General features: G+C 40.0%; 1 protein-coding gene across 1 annotated transcript in view; it reads left to right on the top strand.

Moving 5' to 3' along the window:
* The window catches only part of Gmds (GDP-mannose 4,6-dehydratase), a 543,354-nt gene that overhangs the window by 408,420 nt on the left and 111,731 nt on the right, over positions 1-23,203 (top strand). Inside the window, exon 8 of the mRNA NM_001246696.1 lies at positions 16,995-17,113. Coding sequence (NP_001233625.1) covers positions 16,995-17,113 — 119 coding nt within the window. The remainder of the gene's footprint in view (positions 1-16,994; positions 17,114-23,203) is intronic.

Genomic DNA, 23,203 nt, shown 5'->3' with positions numbered 1-23,203 from the left:
CGGGGATGGACCAGTCATTCTCCCAAGCTACATAATCATTGTCATCACCCGTCTCCTGATAATAAATAATAGGGTTGGCTTGGGGTTTTTGTTTTTTGGGTTTTTTCTTTTTGTTTTTTTTTTTGTTATTGTTGTTGTTGTTGTTTGTTTTTTTAGCACTTCCTATATCATGGGTAAACTTGCAGACGCTTTAGATGTTCGTTAATTTATTCTTAACCAACCCTATAAGATAGGATATTCTTTAAACTGAGTATCAGGTTAGTTTACCATCAGTTACCTGTAAGCATCAGGCTCGAATTGAATTCCAAATAGTCTGATGCCAAGCCTTCCCCAAGAGAGCTCTGGGTATGTTCAGAGCAGCACTCCAGCCTCCCCATGGACTTGTCGCATATACATGCTCTCTGGAGCCATCCAGGCCTTTCAGTTAGAATTCTCTGTGCTAAGGAGGGCCAGCCATCTCTTTTGATCTCCCAGATGATCCTGATATATGCTAAAATTTGAGAATTCTGCCCCCTTTATCACATCTCACAAACCCATAAATGTTCTCTGGGTGTTTATCACAGGTATTCTGACAGGAAATAGGCTATATGCTCTCCTTGCCTATTTGTGGATAATTGAGGCAGGCACTCAAATGCCACTGCCAATACAGGTGAACCTGGATATGCTATTTTTCAAGCTCATTTACTTTCCTGGGTTAACATGACTGTTGAAATGGATGCAGAAGTCAGGGTGTGGGCACAGTGAGTAAAGATGAGGGGACACGTGGGATTATTTCTCCAGAAGTGTTCTTCCTCCACAAAACCCTAGGGTCTCCCAGAAGGATTGTGCAGGCAGGATTAGGATAGTGTATCTTACAGTAGGCTTCTATCCTTAATCAAAGCCTGCTCTTTGCCTTACACTGTCCAGCATGGCATGCCCTCATGTGGACATGGAGCTCTTCTGATTTGATCTGTGCTATAAGTGCAAAGATTTAGAAAATAGTAAAGCTATGTAAAATACCTGTATGATGTTTATATAATGATAAAATACTAATATATTGGATCAAATAAAACATTAAAACTAGCTTCTTGCTTTTGTAATGAGGCAGATAGAAAATTTTAATTATTTTTTTCAGATAGAAATTTAAACTATATTTGGGCTGATACTTCCCTGATATTAGTACATGGGATAGTAGTTATTGGGAAAGAGAGGACTATGACAACACTGGGACATGCTATTGAAAGGAATGTAGAACCATCCGGGAAGTGAGATTCTCAAGGTCAGACCTGATGGTTTGGACCAGCTTGATGAGTATGGTCATTGAAAGGCAAATAGATTAGAAGAGATTTACATAGCACAGCCAGGAACTAAAAGCAAGGAGGTGGCCAATAAGGTGTTCATAAGTGTAAAGAAACTTTCTCTACCACTCTTAGGGCTTCTATATTGCCCCTGCTGTGCCAGACATTAATTCTAGAATGGCTTACCTGAGTATTTGAGTGGGAGCAGGTAATTGGAAACACCTGGCTGAGGTAGGTGGCTGGGTGTGCTCCAGGAAACAACAGTAGTGATGTTGGGGCCAAGTTAGAACACTTGTCAAATTAGAGTGACCTGAAAGTGAGCTTCTACATCCCAGGTGCCAGTCTTTGAATTATTTTTCCATCATGTAAACCAATTATTGGACAATTTAAGAATATATGGAGCTTCACAAAGAGACTGAAAGTGTAGATCCAGGCATGCTGTGGTAGAGCAGGGCTCTTTCCAGTACCAGGACAGCCTGGGCTACATGGAGAGTTCCAGGCCATCCTGAGACCCTGTCTCAAACAAATACACACAGCTGTAGGAATTTGCTGCAATACCTAAACATTCGTCTGGTATTACAGCCCTTACACAATGTGCTTTTGTGATAGATTCTCCTAGAAATGAATGTTATAACCCCACCTGTCCGGCACATCTCTTTGCAGTATGACTATATCCATAAGAAGAGAAATTCTATTTCCCCTATGTTTGATAGTGGGCTTATTGTAACCAAAAGCTTGCATAGAAAGTGATAGATAACAGCTAATAGGCTTGCTGCTCCCTTCCCCCCACAATCAGTTTTTTACCCAGTTGAAAAAGTACAACAGATATATTGAGCAAAGCAACGCTTGAGTGGTTCCACTTGTCTCAGAGAAGGCCAGAAAAGTCTTGCACACTGACCCAGGGCAGGAAAGTTTTATAGATTGTAGGCAAGAGGTGATGATGTGTCTGCCACAAGCTGGGTTTGTGCCCAAGTATAGTCAAACCAGAGTGCTTAGCTAGGGACTTGGGAGCTTGGCAGCAACAGTGGAGGAAGCTGCAGGAGTCTCAAGAATGTGGAACTGGACTTCTGGTGCCTTTCCTTTGTTAGGAAACTCTCTGGGCTGGAAGGGTTTAGAGAGGGAGGGGAGGGAGGGGAGGGAGGGGGGAGGGAGGGAGGGAGGGGGGAGAGGGGAGGGAGGAGGAAGGAAGGAAGGAAGGAAGGAAGGAAGGAAGGAAGGAAGGAAGGAAGGAAGGAAGGAAGAAGAAAGGGACAGGGAGAGAGGAGAATGAGGCTTCCTGGATCATACAGGGGCGAACCAGAAGCTCCAACAGAATATCAACTTCCAGGACAAGCTCTTAAAAGCTTGTCAGCTCTGTTCATAATAGGAACAGATACAATGTAAAGAAACTTGAGGCAGGCTGATAAATGATGGGGGCCACTTCAGTGAAGAATGACCATGAGGAATCCTGAATGTAGGTAAGACTAAGCACTGAGATCTGAGAGGGAAGCCATCACCATTCCATAGCCCAACCTGTCCACATAGCCAGTATCACCAGGAATCAAGATGAGCCCTGTCCTCTGAGTCCTCCAGAAGTTCTGGGCAACAAAAAAACAAAGTCACTATGTTTTAGAATGGTTTATGCCATCACAATTGATCAATTTATTTTCATCTTTTCACTCAGGTTCTTTTATACATCACTTTTTCAAACCTAAAAATTTTTCATTAAAAACACCATAGAAATTACTCATATGTACTTAATTACATATGTGTTATTATTATCTCAATTATCCTTATAGTTAAGACTTGTCCAGTGACAGTAAGCCAAAAGTATTTTTAAAGATATTGTTAATCCCACTAGATCAGAATAAGACCACTACCACAATTTTTGAGCCAAATTTGAAGCAAGCTTTATTAGATACTGGCCAGGACAATGGACACTGGCTAGGTCCATACCTGGGATTCCCAGAGTATGAATTACATTATAAACCCTGGATTACATTAGTCAAAGGCTTATAAAGGTGAACCCCCTCAAGGCTATGTCCTTCCTGCCTTTGTCCAATCAGATGCAAACATACATCCTGACATATTTCCTCCCTATATACCTTCTCCAAGCACACAGTCTGTGAAGTTGGGACAACCAAGCTTGTTTATAGAAGTGGAAACAGTGGCTTGTTATCTTACATGAACAACACCCCCTAGCATTCCAGAAAGTTATCTATCCTTGGGCAAGTGGAGCTTACAGGTTGTAGGCATTTTTATTATATAGATCTCTTAAGCATAGTTATTTAAACTTGAAACATAATGCTAACCCTCACAATGTTTTTCTAGATATGTACTATTTTAATTAATATATTTATTAATTCTTTGAGAATTTCATACAATGTGTTTTATACTATTCAACCTTTGTGTTCTTTTTTTTCTTTTTTGATGACCCACTAAGTCCAGTTTATGTTGCTCATATACTTCTAGCTGTGGAATCACCACACTGGAACATGGTAGAACTATCAAGTACCACACCCTTAAAGAAAACTGATTCTCCTTCCCTCAGAAGCCATAGGTTGCCAGGAACTTCTTAGTGAGCAATAGGGGCTAATGAGCCCTTCCCCATTCTATGCTGGAATTTTGACTAGCTTCATCTTGTATAGGCAACCACAGCTGCTGTGAGTTCATGAATATAGCAATCCTATCATGTCGAGAAGACAATGTTTCATGTCAGTCCGCCCTAAACTCTGGTCTTACAATCTTTCCACCCTACCTTCCTTGACGGTCTCAACCAGGGATTGGGGAAATAATAGAGATATCTTATTTGTGGCTGAACACTACACTGATATTTATTTTCTGCCATTTGATCAGTTGGGGATTTCTGCTCTATCCAATATCTACCGCACAAAGAAACATCTCTAATGAGGTATGAAAGCTGCAATAATCTATAAATATAGAGATATGAATTTAGAAAGCAGTTTGATACTATTTCCATTTATCAAAATAACATTAGTAGGTCTACCCATAGGGCCTGTGAGCTCTGCAACCATGGATTCTTGGCCATGTTTACAGTACCATGCATATTTCTCCTTCTGTGGAATAGGCATCAAGCCCAATCAGAATGTGGTTGGTTACCCCCATATCATCTGTGCCAATATTATACTGCAGAGGCACAGATAATGATTCACAGGACTAGGTTCAAATATAGGTTAAATTTAATTTATTTTGGGGAGAATTCACTTACACAAGAAGCAGATGGCCCCCGCAGGCTCCTGCTCTAAGGATTAGCACAGGCTGCTATCTGTGACTGGACCTTTTGCAAGAGAGAGCCACCTGTCTGGACTACAGACCTAAATTCACTCCCCATCATGTCCTCACAGTGCTACAGGCAAGGTGGGATGGATATCTCACTACAGTTCCCCTTTTAGTCTAAAGAAAAAGATTTAGGCTTGATACAAAACTACATACAAAGACAGCAAATATCAAGTATGCTCTAGGAGAAGGAAAAGTAAGGACAAACACACTTAAGACCTATTGCCAGTGAAGCAACTAGAGCAAAAGGCGAGAACTACATATCCAGTCCTAGGGTAAAGGCATATCAGGGATTACTATAGAGTTGTCCTAAGCTGGAAAGTTGAAGTCTTGCACCTAATATTTCTATCTAGGAAGAGAGAACAATAATTGTGACAGTCTATTCTTCAACTTCATCAAAGATATGAGGAGGATAACAATACTAAAGTAGGCAGGAAGTACAGGCAAGCAACTTCCAAAAGGTGCAGTGAAGACAGAAACAGCAGGCTACCTGGGCAGTCACCCAAAGTCTCACAGCAGTATAGGGGCAACCAGCTTTGGCTAAGGCCTAGAGTATCTGAGTGACCAACACAGAAGCAGGGAGGTGGAAAGGCTGTCTTACCCTGACTTGACAAGGTTAAGTAGTCTTCTAAGTTTATCTCCTGTAAGCACAGTAGAACAGCATGTCCAAAGTCAGCGGTTGAAGTGGGGGCAGTTCTTTACCCAAGAGGCCATTAGCCAAGGCGAGAATGGACTCCAGAAGGAGTGACATCGGTGCTCAGCATTTTCTTGGAAATAGCTTGGTGCTGTCAGGAGCAATTGTGCCTCATGTCAACAGAGTGCTAATATTAAAACATTTAAATTCCATATTCTGATACTTAACCTTGCTACAGCCTGTCATTATTGTAGGTCACAGGATTGATAGCTGAGTAAGATTGTTTATGATACCACCCTCCCCACCAGTAGTCTACATAGTATCTTCTGGAACCATAAAAGCTAGCCAGCAGGGAGGATTCTTCCTGGTTGGTACCATGTAATTTCTCATGGATGTCTCGTGACCAAAGTAGTTGGTGTCTTCAGCAATAAGGTCAAGTTCCAATGGGCAACTAAGAGAAATGGGAGTAATCAGTATTTTGGGGGGATCTCCAGGATACCTGTAATCAGTATCTGAAGAGGGGGGTTATCCTACATTTTAACACTTGTCTGTTTGACAACCTGTGGCTTCTGGGAGTACCATCTTTTATATGTTATTTGTAACCTTGATGTAGCTGATATTGGTCTTGAATTCCTAATCCTTTTGCCTCTGCCTTTCAAGTACTAGAATTACAAGTGTGAGCCACACCTGCTTTTAAATAACGAAGGACAATTCTTTATACACTCATCCATGGCACATGATGTTGAGCATTATATCCAGTTTGTTATATAGCCCTAATCTTTTGAGACATTATGCTTTAAAATGAATGTAAAGAAAGAAATATTTAAATGACCAAACTATTTGAATTCAGTATTTGCTCCTTTAGACATCATGAAATAAATAACAAAAACCATGTAAGAAATAGCTTTAACAGTGGAAATGGCCATAACAAGTTATAAGATATATGGGGCAGATGCCATTAAATTTAGTAGGAAAATGCATACGTACACACATACATACACATACACACACGTATGCGCTTGCGCGCGTGCGCGCGCGCGCGCACACACACACACACACACACACACACACACACACACACACACACCTGAGTAATAATTTATTGTGTGAATGTACTATATTTTCTTTAGCCATACTTACATTGAGAGACAACTAGGTTGTGCCCAGTTTCTGGCTGTTGTGAATAGAGCAGCAATGAACATGGTTGAGTAAGTATCCTTGTGGTATGGTGAAGTTTCCTTTGTGTATATGCCCAAGAGTGGTATAGCTGGATCTTGAGGTAGATCAAGTCCCATCCTTCCAAGGAACCTCAATATGGATTTCCATAGTGGCTGTACAAGTTTGCACTTGTACAATGGAAGAATGTTCCCCTTGTTCCACATCTTCAACAACATGAGCTGTCACTTGTGTTGCTGATCTTAGCCGTTCTGATAGGTGTAAGATGGAATCTCAAAGTAATTTTGATTTACAGTCTTCCAATGACTAAGGATACTGAACATTTCTTAAAGTGTTCTCAGCCATTTGAGTTTCCTTTATTAGGTTTGTACCCCCATTTTTAAAATTAGATTATTTGGGGTATTTGGTATCTAGTTTATTGAGTTCTTTATATATTTTGGATATTAATCTTCTACTCTATATGAAGTGATTAAAAATATTTTCCACTCTGTAGGCTGCCACTGAATGGCATTATCCTTTGCCTTTCAGAAGTTTTTCAGTTTCGTGAGGTCCCATTTATTAATTGTTGATCTTAAGAATTTCTTATCTATTAGTTCTTCCTGCTCAGTAACTATATCTTTAAAATACCTAATGTCACTCAATGTCATCTGTATACATGTCACTGGTTTTGGCCATGTATAAGTTGAGAGGGCCATCATTTTCCTATACTTCATCCTGATTAACATAGTTTTATTTGTCTTAATTGGGTTATTGGATTTTTTTCTCAGAAATGTTGAGGAACTAAGCATAGAGGCACATGTATGCAATTCCAGTACTTGGGAGGTAGAGGCAAGGAGGATCAGGAGTTCATGGCCAGCTTCAGCGACATAGTAAATTTGAGACCAACCTGAACTTTATGAGAGCCTATCTCAATACAAAACAAAGTCATAGTAGACAGGCTTTCTGGTGCTAATCCTGAGACTTACCTCCATGAGTTATACAGAGCCTAAGGGTTGGCCTACCTTAATCCATTGAGGTGCCAAAACCCAAACTGTGACTACCAAGCTATCATGAAGAAAACTTCAACAAAGTAAAATCTAAATATAAAATAGACATAAAAGGAGTCCCACGTGGCATCCTTCATTTCCAACTTTACTTTTGTTTTGTTCAAATTCTCCTTTTTGTGGGGAGGGGGGTTCAATACAGAGTTTCTTTGTATTGCTGTCCTGAAACTCCCTCTGTAGAACAGGCTGGCCTCAAACTCAGAGATTCACCTGCCTCTGCCTCCCAAGTGCTGGGATTAAAGGCAGATGTCACCACTGCCCAGCAAACTGACCTTTTCTTAATCATTGTTTTACCATAGATTTTTGTTTAGTTGGTTGGTAAGTTAGTCAGTTAGTTTGGTTTGATTTTTTTCTTACTGAAGATTAAACCCACAGTCTTGTATTTGGTGTTCAAATTCTCTACACTGAGCTGTATCTCTACCCTGGATTGTTTGTATTAGAATTATTTCCTAGATTTTCTCCCCTATATTATGTGCATATATCTATATAATTATTGTTTTATGACAATTAGCACACAAATAAACACATAATAAATAAATAGCTTATAAGCACAAAAATGCCAAGCTTAACAAAGCAGCAGTCAAATGCACATAGTTAAACATCACCTTGATTAACCAGTCTTGTTATTCATGGTGCCAACTCAGTTAATCAGTGTTCGTGGTTTGGATACTGAACTGAGGATTAATGGCAAAGTGGAAGCAATTGTAGGATCCAGATTTTTAAGACAAACACACATCATACCCCAGAAGGCATGCATGGAATCAGTGTAGTCAGTCGTCTGTGGTGATGTCCTTTTGGTGTTCTCCTTCACTGGGCCACTGTGAGCAGCCACTGGAGCTGGCAACTTACTGAGCAAGGAAGACTGGCCTCTCACCAGAACCTCCTGAAACTCTTGTAGTCACATTTATCATTGAAGAGCTGAACAGAAGACTATGAAAGGGTTTTTTTGTCTGAAACTTTGAAATGTAAAGTTTTTATTTCTCTCAATCAGATTTCTAAAACAGGTTAACTATATAGGCGCAATAAAGTATATTACAGATATAATATCTACACCCATCTCAACTTGGCTGTCAAATGTCAATTGTACAGCATCAGATTTCCCTTAACCTAATGGGTCTTGAATGCAAAATATATTGAGATATGAGTTGAAACTGTATTTGAGGAAGTAGCTAAGTCAGTCACGTCCCTAAAGGGCACCAGAAGAATGTCTGATGACTCCTGCTTTTCCTCTTTGTTTCCTTGAGAGACAGAAGAGAACACTGGCCTCTAAAACATGTAACCTCATAACTGCTTCTGTCTTCAAAAGCCAAAGCTAGGTGGTGATTTGCTCATAGCCCATGGCCCATCCTGTCATGGGTCATGTGGTTCCACATGTGAACAGGAAGGTGAGAATGGGTGAACTATCACCTCGGTTGTGCCATCCATCAGAGAACAAATGGAGCAGATCCATGTGTGCAGCTGAACATGGAGGTGAGGGCTGTGTCCTCCTCACACAAGATCCTTTGTCTCCCGGACATGATCTAGCATTAGGAAGGGATGCACTGGGCCTAGACTTTGTAGCAAATTACTAACCCATTATCACACTAGAACACAGGATCGTTTATCTTCTAATCCAGAGTGTCACCTGTTCTTCATTTACCAGTCAATAATCATTAATTATTCTCTGTGGAAATTTAAACAAAGGCCTTTCCCTCTATTAAAAACCAGTAAACTCTTTAGCAATAACAAATAGATCTGGAATTGTATATCCTTTCCCTACTCATTCCCAGACTGGAGTCTGGCACAGAATGAACTGTAGAGGAAATGCCTAGAAATTGATAGGTCAAAGGCCCCAGATAGTCTGATGGAAAGAAAAGAGCAGACTCTTAGCTCTGGCTCCCTTGAAAGCAAGAGGTTCCCACTGACCTGTGAGGAATATACAGGTCCAAAGACCTGGCCTTGCCTCCTGTACACAGACCTATAGCAACCAGAAGCCATTCTTGTCCTTTCTACTAAGCCTTTGTTTCCTTCTACATGAAAAAAGAAAGAAACAAACAAATCAACAGGAGATTTAAAGAAAAAAAATCAGCTGAGTGGTCCTGCAATGTCTACTAAAATGTTGTTTTTAGAATGCAAATCTGAGTCAAACACACTTGATTGTATTTACCCTGTTCACATCTAATCCCTCAGACAAATGTTCAAACAGAAATTCTAACTAGAAACATAATTTTCTCTAAAACTCTAAATAGTTTTGACAAAAGCCAAAACGTGTGTGTGTGTGTGTGTGTGTGTGTGTGTGTGTGTGTGTGTGTGTGTGTGTGTGTGTCTTAATGTGTCTGTGTGTGTGGATGCATATGCATACATGTATGTGCCTTGGCATGCTGCAGGCTTTCACCCAATCAAGAGAGGTAAAAGGGTTGCCTTAGTTGGAAAGGGCACCAAAGGGCAGCTTGGGACCAGGTAGTACACATTGCTTTGTGTGGTTGGTTCACAGTGAGAAAGCAAGATCTCATCCCAGCAGCTAGACTCAGGATTCTAGTCCAGAACATAGGAGCAGAGGTCAACTTTTTTAGACAAATTAGGAGAGAGCATATATTCCAAGTTATGAGGCACATGATCAATCAGAGCCTAATAGGAGCACAAGGGCTGTGCTCATATGTGAATACCAGCTACACCTTAGTTTTAAAAATTATTTGTGTGTTTGTGTGTGTGTGAGAGAGAGAGAGAGACAGAGACAGAGACAGAGACAGAGGGGGGGCGGGGAGAGTGTGCAGGTGCCCATGGAAGATAGAGAGCTCAGATATCTGGAACATTGGAGCAGCAATTGGCCTTGCCTGATGTGAGTACTGGCAATCAAATTCCTGTCTTCTGGGAGAGCAGTGAGTAGTCTGACTTGACCATTTCTCCAGCCCTATAATCTATATCCATGTATGTATGTATGTATGTATGTATGTATGTATGTATGTATGTATGTATGTATCCTGTACAGATGATATGTAATTCTAAGCTATGGAAACTGTAGACCTACATGACACTGATAACTGCTTTTCTAAGCAAACAGAGTCAATTGTGGAAGTTGCTCCTAGTCCACGGTTCAAAATGTGCCAACCATTTTCTCTAACTCTCAGTATGTACATATATCATACTATGAAGATTAAACATCTGATTTTGGCAACTTATTAAAATGCTAGCAGTTTCTACTATGTATTATGCTAATGATGTTCCTTTTTTAATTATTTTTTATTAGTTCAAGTTAGGGAACAAGCTTGTTTCACATGTAAGTCCCTTCTCCTTCTCCCTTCCCTCACCCCATCCCTCCTCCCCCACCCCCAACCTACCCCCACCCCATCCACCCACCACTCCCCAGGCAGGGTAGGGCCCTCAACAGGGTCTCTGCAAAGGCCACCAAATCTTCCTGTGCTGGGCCTGGGCCCTTCCCCATGTGTTCAGGGCAAGAGTGCATCCCTTTATATGGGATGGGCTCTCAAATTCCCTTCTTACACCAGGGAAAAATACTAATCCACTCCCAGAGGCTCCCTGGAGTGCAGAGGCCTCCTTATTGACATCCATGTTCAGGGATCTGGATCAGTCTTGTACTGGCCTCCCAGACAGCATCTGGGGTCGATGTGCTTTCCCTTGTTCAGGCCAACTGTTTCTGTGGGTTTCTCCAACCTGGTACAGACCCCTTCGATCTTCATTCCTCCCTCTCTTCAACTAAATTCCAGATTTCAGCTCGGCGTGTATCTGTGAATGTCTGTCTTTGCTTCCATCAGCCACTGGATGAGGGCTCTAGGATGGCATAAAGAGAAGTCATCAATCTCATTTTAGGGGAAGGGCTTTTAGGTTATCCTCCCACCATTGCCTGGATTGTCAGATCGAGTCATCCTTGTAGGTCTCTGGAGATCTCCCTGATTCCAGATCTCTTCTTGGACATATAGTGGCTCCCTCTAATATGGTATCTCTCATCCCGCTCTCTCTCCTCTATTCTTCCCCTAACTCAATATTTCTGCTCCTCCATTTCATCTCCTCTACTCCTCTTCTCTTGCTCTTATTGTGGCAGCTCCCTCTCCCCTACCCTCATGCTCCCAATTAGCTCAGGAGTTCATGCCACTTCCCATTCCTGGGGTCCATTTATCCCTTAGAGTCCTTCATGTTTCCTAGTTTCTTTGGTGAAGAGGATTATAGGTTGGTAATCCTTTGCTCTATGTCTAAAATTCATATATGAGTGAGTACATACCATGTTTGTCTTTTTGTGACTGGGTTACCTCACTCAGGATGGTTTCTTCTAGTTCCATCCATTTGCCTGTGAATTTCAAGATTCCATTGCTTTTTTCTGCTGAGTAGTACTCCATTGTATAAATGTACCACATTTTCTCTATCCATTCTTCAGTTGAGGGGCATCTAGGTTGCTTCCAGGTTCTGGCTATTACAAACAATGCTGCTATGAACATGGTTGAACATATGTCCTTGTTGTATGAACATGCACTATTTGGGTATATACCCAAGAGAGGAATGGCTGGATCTTGAGGTAGACTGATTCCCATTTTTCTGAGCAACCGCCATACTGATTTCCAGAGTGGTCTTACAAGTTCACACTCCCACCAGCAATGGAGGAGTGTTCCTTTTTCTCCACATCCTCTCCAGCATAGATTGTCATTGGTATTTTTGATTTTAGCCATTCTGACAGGTGTGAGGTGGTATCTCAGAGTTGTTTTGAGTTGCATTTCTCTGATGGCCAAGGATTTTGAGCACTTTCTTAAGTGTCTTTCAGCCATTTCAGATTCCTCTGTTGAGAATTCTCTATTTCTGCACCCCACTTTTTAATTTCATTGATTGGTGTTTTGGTGGCTAGCTTCTTGTGTATTTTGGAAATCAGCCCTCTGTCAGATGTGGGATCGGTGAAGATCTTTCCCCATTCTGTGGGTGGTCGTTTTGTCTTACTGAGTGTGTCCTTTGCCTTGCAGAAGCTTCTCAGTTTCAGGAGGTCCCATTTATTAATTGCAGACATCAGTGTCTGTGCTACTGGCATAATGTTCAGGAAGCGGTCTCCTGTGCCAGTTTGTTCAAGGGTAATTCTCACTTTCTCTTCTAGAAGATTCAGTGTGGCTGGATTTGTGGTGAGATCTTTGATCCATTTGCAATTAAGTTTCGTGCATGGTGACAGGTATGGATCTATCTGCAATCTTCTGCATGTCCGAATCCAATTGTGCCAGCACCATTTCTTGAAGATGCTATCTTTTTTCCATTGTATAGATTTAGCACCTTTGTCAAAAATAAGGTGTTCGTAGGTACGTGGGTTAATATCAGGGTTTTCAATTAGATTCCATTGGTCTGTCTATTTTTGTGCCAATACCAAGCTGTTTTCAGAACTATGGCTCTATAGTAGAACTTGAAGTCAGGGATGGTGATGCCTCCAGAAGATCCTTTATTGTAAAGAGTTGTTTTGGCTATCCTGAGTTTTTTTTTTATTTTTCCATATTAAGTTGTATTGTTCTTTCAATGTCTGTGAAAAACTGTGTTGGGATTTTGATGGGGATTGCATTGAATCTGTAGATTGCTTTTGGCAGGATTGCCATTTTTACTATGTTAATTCTACCTATCCAAGAGCATGGGAGATCTTTCCATTTTCTGGTATCTTCTTTAATTTCTTTCTTTAAAGTCTCAAAGTTCTTATTGTACAGTCTTTCACTTTTTTGGTTAGTGTTACCCCAAGATATTGTATGTTGCTTGTGGATATTGTGAAAGGTGATGTTTCCCTGATTTCTTTCTCATTGGATTTATCATCTGTATATAGTAGGGCTACTGATTTTTTTTTTACTTGATTTTGTATCCTGCTACCATGTTGAAGGTGTTTATCAGCTGTAGGGTTCCCTGGTAGAGTTTTTCGGATCACTAATGTAGACTATCATGTCATCTGCAAATAGTGAAAGTTTGACTTCTTCCTTTCCAATTTGTATCCCTTTGATCCCCTTTTCTTGTCTTATTGCTCTAGCTAGAACTTCAAGTACAATATTGAAGAGATATGGAGAGAGTGGACAGCCTTGTCTTGTTCCTGATTTTAGAGGAAACGCTTTGAGTTTCTCTCCATTTAGTTTGATGTTGGCTATTGGTTTGGTGTATATTGCGTTTATCATGTTTAGATATGTTCCTGTTATTCCTGTTCTCTCCAAGATCTTTATCATGAAGGGATGTTGGATTTTGTCAAAGGCTTTTTCAGCGTCTAGTGAGATGATCATGTGGTTTTTCTTTTTCAGTTTGTTTATATGGTGGATTACATTGATGGATTTTCGTATGTTGAACCATCCTTGCATCCCTGGGATGAAGCCTACTTGATCATGGTGGATGATTTTTCTGATAAGTTCTTGAATTCGATTCTCTAGATTTCCTCAGTGTCCATTGTTATATCCCCCTTTTCATTTCTGATTTTGTTAGTTAGCATATTCTCTCTCTGCATTTTGGTTAGTTTGGCTACAGGTTTGTCTCTCTTGTTAATCTTCTCAAAGAACCAACTCTTTGTTTCATTGATTCTTTGTACTGTTTTCCTAGTTTCTACTTTATTGACTTCGGTCCTCAGGTTGATTATTTCCTGACATCTACTCTTCCTTGGTGAGTTTGCTTCTTTTTGCTCTAAAGCTTTCAGTTGTTCTGTCAATTCTCTAATGTGACTTTTCTCCAGTTTCTTCATGTGAGCACTTAGTGCTATGAACTTTTCTCTTAGCACTGCTTTCAGAGCATCCCATTAGTTTTCGTATGTTGTGTCTACATTCTAATTAAATTCTAGGAAGTCTTTAATTTCTTTTTTTGTTTCTTCCTCAACCCAGGAATGGTACAACTGGGTGTTATTCATTTTCCACAAATATGTAGGTTTTCTGCAATTCGCATTGCTGTTGAATTCTAGCTTTAATGCATGGTGATCTGATAAGATACAGGGGGTTATTTCAATTCTTTTGTAACTGTGGAGGTTTGCTTTGCTGCCAACTATGTGGTCAATTTTTGAGAAGGTTCTATGTGGCACTGAGAAGAAGGTATATTCTTCTGTGTTTGGATGGAATGTTCTATAGATATCTGTTAAACCCAGTTGGGTCATAACTTCTATCAGATTCTTTGTTTCTTTGTTAAGTTTCTGTCTGGCAGTCCTGTCTAGTAGTGTAGGGGTGTGTGTGGTTTTATGTGTGGTTTGAGCTTTAGTAATGTTTCTTTTACAAATGCGGGTGCCTTTGTATTTAGGGCATAGATGTTCAGGATTCAGACTTCATCTTGATGGACTTTTCCTGTGATGAGTATGAAATGCCCTTCTTCATCTCTTTTGATTGATTTTAGTTTGAAGTCTAATTTGTTAGATATTAGGATTGCTACACCAGCTTGTTTCTTGTGCCCATTTGATTGGAAAATCTTTTCCCTTTCTTTTACTCTGAGGTAACACCTGTCTTTGAAGTTGAGGTGTGTTTCTTGTAAACAGCAAAAGGATGGATTCTGTCTTCGTATCCATTTTGTTAGCCTATATCTTTTTATGGGTAAGTTAAGACCATTGACATTTAGGGATATTAATGTCCATTGTTTGTTGGTTCTTGTTTGTTTTGGATTTATTGTTGGTGGTGTCATTGTGTGTGGATTTTGCCCTCCTGTTTCTTTTTGTGTTTGGTAAAATTAGATTATCTATTGCCTGTGTTTTTGTGAGTGTAGTTATGTTCGTTGGGTTGGAGTTTTCCTTCCAGAACCTTCTGTAGTGCTGGATTTGTGGGTATGTGTTGTTTAAATCTGTTTTTGTCATGGAATATCTTGTTTTCTCCATCTATAGTAATGGGTACAGTAGTCTGGACTGACATCCATGCTCCCTTAGTGCTTGTAGGGTATCTATCCAAGACCTCTGGCTTTCAGATTTTCCATTGAGAAGTCGGGTGTGATTCTGATTGGTTTGCCTTTATATGTTACTTGGCCTTTTTCCTTTGCTGCTCTTAATATTTTCTCTTTATTCTGTAGATTTGGTGTTTTGATTATTATGTGTCGGGGGGGGGACTTCTTTTTGTGGTCCAGTCTGTTTGGTGTTCTGTAAGCTTCTTGTACTTTCACAGGCATATCCTTCTGTAAGTTGGGGAAGTTTTCTTCTATGATTTTGTTGAATATGTTTTCTGTACCTTTGAGCAGTGTTTCTTCACTTTCTTCTATACCTATTATTCTTAGGTTTGGTCTTTTTACGGTGTCCCATATTTCCTGGATATTTTGTGTTAGGGATTTGTTGGACTTGAGATTTTCTTTGGTTGATGAATGTATATCCTCTAGTGAGTCTTCAATAGCTGAGATTCTCTCTTCCATCTCCTGAATTCTATTAGTTATACTCACATCTTTAGTTCCTGATCGTTTATCCAGCCTTTCCATTTCCAGCATGGCCTCATTCTGTGTTTTCTTTATTGTGTCTATTTCAGCTTTCAGGCTTTGAACTGTTTCAAGAGCTTCCTTCACTTGTTTGGTTGTTTTTTCTTGGGTTTCTTTAGATTCTTTAAGAGATTTGTTTATTTCTTGAATTTTTTTGTTTGTCTTTTCCTCCATTTCGTGTAATTTTTTGCTTGCTTTTTCTTTTATTTCTTTAAGGGATTTTCTTGTTTCCTCTTTAAAGGTCTCTATTGTCTTGCCGAGATAATTTTTGAGGCCCATCTCTTCTTCATGCTCTGTGTTGGGCTTTTCAGATCTTGCTGGAGTGGAGTCCCTAGATTTTGGTGGTGTCATATTGGTCTTTCTGTTGTTGAGTGAGTTCTTATTCTGTCTTCTTCCCATATCTTCTTCCAGTGGGTCCAGGTGGGGGTCTCTCTATCTCCTCTTGTGACCGAGTGGTGTGTGGGGGCCAGGAATTCAATGTCCGCAGCTCTGGATGGTCTTGCCTCTCCTGGTAGTCTCCTCACTCTGAAGCAGTTAGGCCTCCATAGGGGGTCAGGTCGGTGGGACGGGAAGGAAGAGTGGGGTGTTTCCAGACTCAGGGAGTTCCTCCCTGCCGGAGCAGGTCTACTCCAAGCGGGCGCAGGACCAGAGAGATCGGGGTGAATGGGGCTTTGGACCGGAGTTGGGTAAGAACAGAACAGAGGGTCACTCACCTCGTTATGGATCAGGTCGGCGGAAAGGGCTCCTTTTTTTTTTTTTTTTTTTTTTTTCTGCTAAGCTTTTCACTTCAATGTTGAGAAATGGAATTCTACTTTTGAGGACTTTGAAAAGACTTTTTTCTTGCCTGACATCTGTGACATGAAGGACAATTAAACAATGCTTCTGGGATTATTCTTGCATAGATATTCTATACAAAGGTTATATGTTATATATTATATTCATTGGATATTGATAAACATTTTCCTCTTAAGTTATGGTCTAGAGACCTGCTGTATAGGAATCTCCTGGTCTGCTAAAGATAAAGATTCCTAGAATCCATGACTGGGACAAGTGTTCTCCAAATTTTCTGATGTAAATTAAATTATGAGAGACACCTTCAGTAATTATAATACTGCAATAAGTTCACACTCATTTTCTAACTCTAACTTTCCATATCCAATCATGTGCTTTGATAAGGTTACAGTCCCACAGTGATCACAAAGTAACTTTCACATGGCTTTACTTATTTCTCTCTAGGCTATGTGGCTGATGTTACAAAATGATGAACCAGAGGACTTTGTCATAGCTACTGGGGAAGTTCATAGTGTCCGTGAATTTGTTGAGAAATCATTCATGCACATTGGAAAGACCATTGTGTAAGTACACCTGCTGGTTGCTTGCAGCTGGCTCACCAGGTATTTGTTGTTCATACTCCTCCACTCGATCTGCTTCCCATCTCCCTCTCTCAGTGTCTTGTAAATGGCATAGGAGGTCCTTTGTGAGTCTCATAGCCAGCTCTAGTTAGCATGTCAAATCTTTATCACTTTCTAAACAAGGCTTCTCAAGATTTGCTTTTATTTTTTAATTTTTAATATTTTTTCAACTTAATTTATGGTAAGGTAAATTCTGTGCTGCATAATGACTTTACTACAGATAACTGTATCCTTTTATGAGACCAACATGAAGACATTACTCAATATTTTTCAGTACTTTCATATATACATACATACATATACACACATAAAGTGGGTTTTTTGATACAATATTTCTCTGTGTAACCCTGGCTGTCCTGGAACTTTCTCAGTACACCAGACTGGCCTCAAACTCAGAGATTCATCTGCCTCTGCCTCTGCCTCCTGAGTGCTGGGATTAAAACTGTGTTCCACCACTACCCAGAGAGGAGTTTCAGATGTGTAATGCTTTTCTTTTCCCTGGGCCACTAGGAATAACTGTGACCTAATACTCTGTTATACTCTACTTGTTTGTATGTCTTACAAACAATTACCTAAATGCAACAATCTGTCAATCCCTGAAGCTGAGACTGATCTTGATCTGCATTCCAGCAAATGGTGTGCTGTCTTTCATACAAGCTCATCCAGTACAGCACATGCACCACTCAGGCCTGTGGCATCACACAAAATCTTATTGGAATATGAAAACAATTTGATAAATCACTACAGAGAATTCTTTTTCCAGTTTAATTATAATATACAGTTTGATGGTATTTATTGCAGTCAGCGTGTTATACGACCATCATCACTATCCATTTCCAAACTTTTCCATCATACTAAGCAATAAAAACAATAACTCCTCCTTTTATTCTCCTACCTGGTAATTTTTGCTCTATGAATTTGCTGGTTCTATGTAGCTCCTGGCAGTATAATTGTTTACATGTGTGTTTTCGTGTCTATCCTTTTTGCTTATCACAGTGCTTTAAAGATTCATCGATGTGGTCTCATTTCATTTCTTTTTTTTTAAAGACTGATAAGTAGCTGGATGTAGTAATATAAGCCTATAATCTCTGATCTCAGGGAGCTGTCAGGAGTACTAGGGATGTAAAGCCAACCTGAGCTACATATCTATCAAGATCCTTTGTCTTAAAGACAAAAAAATGAATAATATTTTGTGGCTATATGTTATATTTTATTAATCTGTTTCTCTGTTTCTTGGACACCTCAGTTCTTTTTATCTTGTAAGCTATTGCCAATAACACAGATGTGAATATCAATGCCTATGTTGGTCCTGCCTTCAGGCTTTTCATGTGTTATATTTGGGTGTAGAATTTGTATGTCATATGGTAATATGTTTAACTTTTTAAGGTGCAGATAAACTATTTCCCAAGATTCCTTTTTAAAACTGAAAAAGATTATGTTTCCTAGTCATGATGAAATAAAAGAAATTGGGCTTAACCTTTTCTACTTATTTGTTTGTTTGTTTGTTTGTTTTTGTTTTTGAGACAGGGTCTCTCTACAGAGCCCTAGCTGTCTTGGAACTCTCTGTAATGAACAGACTGGCCTTGAACTCTCAGGGGTTCATATGCTTCTGCCTCCCAGAGTGCTGAAATTAAAGTGCCCCCATGCCTGGCTAAACTTATCCTTTTAACTGGTAAACTAAATTAAATATGTGAAAATGTTGTTCTAGGCATTGGGCAAAGACACTATAGGACTATGGTCCCTAATAGATTATCAGGGTCAAGTTCTGAATTGCAGTTACCCCTTTCCTGGGGTCATAGTGAACCACGAGTTTAGAAATGGACCCCAATGAGTGATACTCCATTGTGTAAATGCACCACATTTTATTTATTCTTCGGTTTAGGGGCATCTAGCTTGTTTCCAGGTTCATACTATAACAAATAATACTGCTATGAACATAGTTGAGCAAATGTCCTTGTGGCATGAATGTGCATCCTTTGGATATATACCTTTGGGTGTAGGTCTTGAGGTAGATTGATTACCAATTTTCTGAGAAACTGCCATACTGATTACCAAAGTGACTGTATAAGTTTGCACTCCCACCAGCAGTGGAGGAGTGTTCCCCTTACTCTACATCCTTTTTAGCACAGGCTGTCATCAGTGTTTTCTATCTTAGCCATTCTGACAGGTATAAGATGGTATCTCAGAGTCATTTTGATTTGCATTTCCCTGATGGCTAAGGATGTTGAGCAATTCCTTAAATGTCTTTCATTCATTTGAGTTTCTTCTGTGGAGCATTCTCTGTTTAGATCTGTACCCCTACTTCTTACTGAATATGGATGACAGTTATGTGGCTTGACCTGTTGGGAAGGGGGCTGGCAGTGGGACCAGAAGCTATGTAGGGTGTATGAACTGGCTTTTTGGAGTCCATTTCCTGTGGTGGGATACCTTGTTTAGCCTTAATACAGTGGGGAGGGGTTTGGTCCTGCCTCAACTTGGTATGCCAGACTTTGTTGACTTCCCAAGGAAGGCCTTACCCCCTCTGAGGAGTGAAAGCAGAGTAGAAAGAGAGGATGGGGGTAGAAGAAGAGGAGGGAGTAGGAAGTGGGGTTTGTATGTAAAACAACAAAAGTATTTTTAAATAAAAAAGAAAAGTAAATTAAAGAAATGGACTGACCCCCACTGCCCACCAAGCTGAGAACTGTACTAAGAATCTGAAGGAGCTAGACTTTGTGGTGCAGAGCATTAGAAAGATGTGATTTATTTAAAATCAAAAATAAAATATCTCTAGAGATCTGCACAGAGATCCTCTTGAATCTTTGCTGAATAATACTAAAGCATAGGTATATGACAAGCTCCACAAGCTTAGACAAAGAGCAGCCTTAGAGCAACGAGCTGACTGTTTCTTCAGGTTCACTCAAGAATAGATCCAGATATCTTCAAGAGAGCACCCTGAAGACGGCTTAGTGTAGTCAAGATTCCAGAAAGTTCTGCCTCAATAACAGGATAACCCCAACAGGAGAGGGTGCTCTAGAGTCAGAGTAACAAAGTTTAAATAGAGGTCCTCAGAGATCTACTAGAACACAAATAACAGCTTCTGGCCATTATGAAGCCCAACAGTCTTCAAGGGGAATGGTAAAATTTTGATGCTGGACTACATATAATTCATTAAATTCAGGTTTCAGTCCAATATTAGTAGGTGTGTCAAAAAGCAAGAAAACATATCCACATAATCCACAGCCAGAATAGCTGTCAAACACTGAAAACAGACTAAGGACTAATGAAGATGATATAAACACACAAAGATATTAAGATAACTGTTGTAACTCTGTTCGTTTACTTTTAGAAAGATATAGGCACCTTGGAGACAAAATATTTTTATTTATTTTTTCTTTTATTATTTTAATTTCATTTTCATTCAACCAAAGTTCTCCCTCCCATCCCTCCTCCCACCCCCTCACCTTCCCCACAGCCCACCCCTCATCCACTTTTCCCAACAAGTAAGGGGACTCATAGGGAGAAAGTCTGGCACATTAAGTTGGGGCAGAACAAAGCCTGCCCCACTGTGTTGAGGCTGAGTATGGCATCCATCATTGGGAATGTGCGGCTCCAACAAGCTAGCTCATGCACCAGGAATAGCTCCTGGTCCTACTGCCAGGGGCCCCTCTGCTAGCACAAGCTTCACAATTGTCTCCCCCATGCAGAGGGCCTATTTCAGTCCCATGGAAACTCCACAGCTGTTGGTCCAGAGTTCATGAGTTTCCACGAGCTTAGTTCAGCTGTCTCTGTAGATTTCTCCTTCATGATCTCGATTTCCCTTGCTCATGTATTTCCTCCTCCCTGTCATCGACTGGATTCCCAAAATTTAGCCTGGTACTTAGTTGTGGCTCTCTGCATCTGGTTCCATCAATTACTAGATGAAGTCTAGCTTCTCTGGAACTATGGATTATAATCTGGTTATCCTTTGCTTTACATCTAATATCCATTTATGAGTGAGTGCATACCCTGTTTGTCTTTATGAATCTAGTTCCATCCATTTGCCTGCAGTTTTCATGATGTCATTGTTTTTTAGCACTGAATAGTACTCCATTGTATAAAGTGCCACATTTTTTTTTATCCTTTCTTTAGTTGATGGCCATCTAGGTTGTTCCAGGTTCTAGCTATTACAAATAATGCTGCTATGAGCATTGTTGAGCAAGTGTCCTTGTGGTATGATTGTGCATCCTTTGGGTATATGCCCAAGAGTGGAATGCCTGGTTCTTGAGGTAGATTCATTCCTAATTTTCTGAGAAACTGCCATACTGATTTCCAAAATGGCTGTACAGGTTTGCACTCCTACCAGCAGTGGAGAAGTGTTCCCCTGACTCCACATCCTCTCCAGCATAAGCTGTCCTCAGTATTTTTAATCATAGCCTTTCTGACAGGTGTAAGATGGTATCTCAGAGTCATTTTGATTTGCATTTTGCTGACGATTAAGGATGTTGAGCAATTCCTTAAATGTCTTTTGGTCATTTGAGTTTCTTCTGTTGAGAATTCTCTGTTTAGTTCTGTACCCCATTTTTAATTGGATTATTTGGTATTTTGATGTCTAGTTTCTTGAGTTCTTTATATATTTTGGAGATTAGCCTTCTGTCAGACATGGGGTTGGTGAAGATCTTTTCCCATTATGTAGGCTGTCCTTCAGAGTCCTAGGGTTAAAGAGGTTTAGCATTACATCCTTTTAATCTGTGGTAGGAATCAAGCCAAGGATCTCCTGCATGTTATTTAACACAGTCACAAGATGCAGGTGCTATACATAAAAGTCGATTGTTTTTAAGTATAAATATAAAAACAATTACAACTGAAATAAAAATGCCACTCACAGGAGATTAGAAAACATGACACTTTAGAGGGTGACCTTAACAACACATGAAATGCTTGTGTTTTCAAAATTTTAGAAGAGTTTGGCAAAACCCTAAATAATGAGAAATACATCATGTTTTTGTCTTGAAGAACTCAATGTTGATGTTTGCTTTCTTTGAATCAATGGATAGATTCAGTATAATCCAGTCAGAGTGACATGGTGTTTTTAAAGACAGAAATTAGCAAGCTAAGTGTGGCATAGCAGATCACATCTATATTCCTGCCACCAGGGAAGCTGAAGCAAGAGGATTGCAAATGTGAAGCCAGCCTGAGATAAACCTTGAGATGAAAGAGGAGGGAATGGGAGGCAACTGTAAATCTCACATGGAAATGCAGAGGGCCCAGTGTTGTTTTAGAAAAGGCCAAGACTGTCCAACACTTACTGCTACATTTTAAGGTTTCTTTAAAGTTTAAACTGTATGGTGTTGTCATGAAGCCACCCACAGACCAACAGAATACAATAAAAATTATATTAAAAGATCCATGTTTATATGACCAACTGAATTCCCACAAAGATGTCAACATAATTCAGTTGGAAGTAGATTTTCTCTTTTTAATTATTTTTATTTTGTGTTCATTGGTGTTTTGCCTGCATGTGTGTCTGTGTAAGGGTGTCAGAAGCCCTGGAACTGGAGTGACAGACAGGTGTGAGCTGCCATGTGGGTGCTGGGAATTGAACCTGGGTACCTCTGGAAGAGCAGTCAGTGCTCCTAACCACTGAGCCATCTCTCCAGCACGTAGATTGTCTTTTCAACAGATGATGCTGGAACAATGCAGGAGTGGCAGGGGATGGAGGGCAGGTGAAAGTCAGATATTTCATACCATAAAATAATGGATCATAGATCTACATGTTAAGAAACAAAACTAAAAAAAAAAGTCTAGATGAAAATATAGTAGAAATGTTTTATAAGCTTGATAGATTTCTAAATGGTTTTGTTACTGAGTTGATGAAATTTTAAAGGTTGTATTTTACTTTTTAATTATGTGTGTGTGGGGGGGTAAGTTGTGCATGTGACTGCAGATACCCTCAGAGTCCAGAAAAGGGCACTTGATCTCCTGGATCTGGAGGGACATGCAGTTGTGAGCTTCCTGATATGGACGCTAGGAACCAAACTCAGGTCCTCTTCAAGAGCTGTGCATGATCATAGCCAC

This window comes from Cricetulus griseus, chromosome 3, assembly GCF_003668045.3.
Source record: "Cricetulus griseus strain 17A/GY chromosome 3, alternate assembly CriGri-PICRH-1.0, whole genome shotgun sequence".
Classification (NCBI taxonomy): Eukaryota; Metazoa; Chordata; class Mammalia; order Rodentia; family Cricetidae; genus Cricetulus; species Cricetulus griseus.
The sequence above is the reverse complement of the archived record's forward strand: the minus strand, read 5'-3'. Positions and strand labels throughout refer to the sequence as shown.